This window comes from Sphaeroforma arctica (genome assembly GCF_001186125.1).
Source record: "Sphaeroforma arctica JP610 unplaced genomic scaffold supercont1.82, whole genome shotgun sequence".
NCBI lineage: Eukaryota > Ichthyosporea > Ichthyophonida > Sphaeroforma > Sphaeroforma arctica.
Window position 1 is genome coordinate 100,759 of NW_014040476.1, and position 4,572 is coordinate 105,330.

The 4,572-nt window shown below is 42.5% G+C and overlaps 1 protein-coding gene across 1 annotated transcript; it reads left to right on the forward strand.

Annotated features, from left to right (window-relative positions):
* Positions 1–871: 871 nt before the first annotated feature.
* SARC_01939 (hypothetical protein) lies at positions 872–4,261 on the forward strand (the record flags this gene model as incomplete). Its single annotated transcript, XM_014304328.1, has 5 exons — positions 872–989; positions 1,709–1,788; positions 2,415–2,505; positions 3,366–3,530; positions 4,194–4,261. The coding sequence occupies exons 1-5, from the start codon at positions 983–985 to the stop codon at positions 4,259–4,261; spliced, it is 411 nt and encodes a 136-aa protein (XP_014159803.1). The 5' UTR covers positions 872–982.
* Positions 4,262–4,572: the final 311 nt, after the last annotated feature.

Below are 4,572 nucleotides of genomic sequence, written 5' to 3' on the forward strand. Positions count from 1 at the left end.
TATTATTATAACTTAACTAAATAACCTAACTACTATACACTATATATATATATATATATATATATATATCCTGGCTTTGGCATTTCGGACAAATTTGAAGTGTGCGAAAAATTGACGATATCTGTGAACTTCCTCACTGTGTCATGATGCGCAGGCGGTGGCAGATTGTAAGTCATGGTAATCTTATGACAATGCATTGAATATGAATCCGCAATTAACAACACGAAGGTAAAATGTAACTTTTAGTAAAGGAAGCGAATAGTGAACTGAAAACGAATAAGAAGTCTTGAAAGCATGCAAACTGCATTGTAATAGCGCACTAACATAAAAGCCGTCCAGTACTTATATATATATAATACTTCCATATCCTCATACGGTACTGTGATGGCCCCTGGAAGATCTGATCGTGCAAACCCGAAATGTTACTGGAAAAGCTCCTGCCTACGCAAAAGTGCTGACAATGTGGGTGTCCGACTGTGTACAAATAAACTCGTGTTTGAGGGGTACGCTAAGCAATAAAGGGTGTGGCATATCTTTATTTAATCTGATTGTGACACGCTTTCATGTATGCTGCAATTTATATACGTACTGTTCAAAGCCGCACATATAGCAAGTACAAACTTCCTTGTACGTACTCTGTTACGCACTCAGTGACACTATAGTCGGCAGGCAAAGCGTTCTACTACACGACGGGGAGAAGGCTATGAGCGGGGGCACGGCCTCGCAGGTTCACCGATTTTTGAGTTTGAAGTTGGCGGTTTACTTGTTGGGTTTATTTCCTAATATAGTAAGTATGACTGATCCAGGAAACCCGGATCTGAATAATCTGATATGGAATGTCAGTAAACATTCCATAATCCATAGCTTCAAATGTATACTGCTTTCATATGTAGATTGCCTTCACACAAGGCCTGTTGTATGTACATTTATAGCCCACGTACGACCCGAAGTCTCAACTAGGTCAATCGTAGCTTAAGCGGCCATGGAAGGTGAGTGTCTATATTACAAGGCCTGTTGTATGTACATTTATAGTCCACTTACGACCTGAAGTCTCAACTAGGTCAATCGTGGCTTAAGCGGCCATGGGAGGTGAGTGTCTGTGTTACAAGGTGGGGGAGTTCAGGCCGATATGTACGTTATTGCAACATACATGTATATACCTATAAAAGTTGTTTAGACTTAGCGTCGATGTGTATAAGCAAGAGGGCAAATAAAGATTTTACACGTCGTTTATATGTTGACATAAAGAGTCCTCGGTTCTAATGCCTCCTATTTGACTTGTGAAGACAAAATATATACCCCAAACTAAGGAAGTTAAAGCGTACTATGTAATGCAATGTGTTATTTCTAGTAGTATCGAGAGGTTCTTTGCAAAAACACAATCGAATCGTCTGCTTGCCCTAATGTATATTGTTGGGACACATACCAGGCACAGAGTTCGTCACAATAAGTTCTCAGCAATGTATAGTGCTACCATTACAATGCAGTACACTCATACAATACAACAGATCAAGTCCACACGAAAGCACACGCATACAATACAACAGATGAAGTCTGCACAAAAGCACACACTTACAATACCACAGATCAAGCCCACATGAAAGTCGAGACATACCGCACAACAGAGCAAACCCATACGCGGTGGTATAAGTCCCAAGCCCACTCATACAACACAACAGAAAGCTAATCGACACGCTATATAATGTAGACGGAAACCACACCTTCGTCGATGCATACGGATTCGTAAGGCCGTTGGAAGAGAAGGATGTAATTGATGCTCTCCAGAAGGTAGTGAATACGTATCAACTATGTTTAGGTGTGTGCCTTACATAAGTGTACCTGTCTGTGTGTGTCTTACATAGGTGTACCTGTCTGTTTATACCATTGTTGTCGAAGAATCTATAACCTTGTGTTAGGCGTATATTGTGCATTGCCTGAGGTATTTGCCTTATTTATAGTGGTGCAACCTAATGCTGGTGTTGTATAGCTACACCCCAGTCAACGAGGTCGTCTGCGGGTCAGAGAATGCGCACGTATCACATAGTTTGTTCTTTGCTGTATCGTTATCATGCAGTTATGACACAATCATCGTGCTTGATCAGACACGATTTAAGAATGTTTGTAGAGTATTTAAGAATGTTTGTGGAGTATTGCTTTATAAGTTGCTGGGAAGATCACAACGTTCACGCTTGGTAATATGTTGTGATGCGAACTAGTTGGCAGTATATGGCTTGTCCTCCTTGGACATGATGGTGCACACAATATACGACATACACACCCGATGTTGCAAATTAGGTACACAAGTCAGAAACCGCAAGTGTCCCCTCGTTCCTTGTATATAAGACCTGTATTGCCTTGCCGGTAATGATCATCTTGCAAAGCTAAGACTGCTGCGTTTGTTGTGATCTCATTAGAAAGTAGCCGAACGCGATGCCGCGCGTGCCATCAAATGGAAGAAAGAGAAGCTCTTCGCAGATGTGACCAAGCATGCGTCTATTGACAAGTGTATGTTATATTGTCACACAATGTGTGTTACAGACCTGCAGTACGTCTGGAATAGATGCTGGTAAAGGGCCGCTCGTGGGGTACATTCATTGGTACACTGTGTGCTACAAACACATACTGTATATAACATGCATGCCATACCAGTGCTTGCTAAGAATATACTTTATTGCATATTGTCATGTGGGTGAGTATTGGTTGGAGCGCTGCCATTCTGAATGAACGCCTGTCCCTAGTAACTGCACCATGTCTAAATGAATCATCGCAACTTTGAATGAATGTGCCGTTACCTGCGTTGCACCTGTCCTGATACTCATGGACCGGTGGGAGGACTAATGTCTGTCATGGTTCTCATCACTTGCATGCGTATGTTGCCAATGACTATTGATGCATGCAAGTGCTTGTAAGTATGCACTTTGATCTATCTATTTGTACGCACATTATGTATACTCGATATCAACATGTACGTGCTTGCACATACGCACTTTGGTCTATCTATATATACGCACATTGTAAATATTGAAGATGTATATGGTTGTACAGATGCACTGTATTTTATCTATTCATACGCACATTGTGTATATTCAATACCAACATATCTGTGCTTGTACACATATACTTTGATCATCTTGATATATACACATATATGTGGACTTCAATCCATCTATACAAACCCACATTAAGTATGCCCGTGTATATCGCGGCAACTAGCGTAGGCAATTCGGTACCTACCCACACTCCTTATATGGCTACATCTGTACCACCCACCATCTGGCATCTAGTTATCTGGTCAGTTGCTTGTCTTAGTAGGTGTACTGAACTGACTTTGAGTGACTGTCTGCCTTATACCTCCTACCTAACAGTGAAGCCGCACTGCAGGTTGGGTATACCCTCAACCCTAAGAGGGGATGTCTGGCTGGTAGTGTCGGGAGCGTCCGTTGCCATGGCAACGAACGAGGACAAGTACGCGCAACTGATAGACAGGATGTCTATGATAAACTTCTCCATGAGCAAGCCCATAGAAACCGGTATCTACCAGCTGAACACTGCTTCACCCTTGACAGCTGCGTATTGCTTTACTTGGATGTACGGAACACTGTATGAATGCCTTTCAGGTTGTTTGCATATGTTCGTGGTGCTGTATGCAGCCGTTGATAGTACTGATACTATGAGGTGTTTCGAGCTCATACTTATTCGAGATCTGGCCACTACTAAGTGGCTCGTCTGTCGTTCTCATTTTTCGTCAGTAGGTAAATCCTGGTTCAGGGTTTGTCTACGTTTCATGCGAAAGAACAGCCCTACAGACACCCAGTCGCAATTCAATCCAAGTCGACTCTAAATGTGTAGCGCTACTTCATATAAGGCAAATCATCTTCCGTACTATCCCGTGTTTGTTAATACACGCCACATACTCACCCTTGTGCGTATTGGCAACTCTGTTGATGTACACACCCATTCTCACCCTTGTGCATGTACGCAACTCCGTTGATGTGCACACCCAATCTCACCCTTGTGCATGTACGCAACCCTGTTGATGCACACACCCACTCTTACCCTTGTGCGTATAGGCAACTCTGTTGATGATACACCCATTCTCACCCTTGTGCATGTACGCAACTCTGTTGATGTGTACACCCATTCTCACCCTTGCGCATGTACGCAACTCTGTTAATATGCACACTTATTTCCAGATGTGAGGCGGACATTCCCCAATCACGTGGATTTTGCAGGCGATGGTAGCGACATGGACAAGGTGTGACAATGGCTTTATGTACTGAGCAGCACACGCACCTACAAACCCCTCCCAGAAAAGTCGGGTTGATGATCACACATCCATGTGGTTATCGTAACTCAAACGCACATCAGTTCCCGTATCCGTGTACAGTAGGGGCTAACAGATATACATATGAGTGGTTTAGAGTCAGTGGAGAAGTGAGCAGGAACTTTTGTCACGCCTGCAGCGCAATGGCAGTGCATTCAGACCATCGTACGGTGTATCGTAGCTGCTATTTATGTACATATATAAATTATATATATATATATGTATATATTTATATATATATTTTTAAA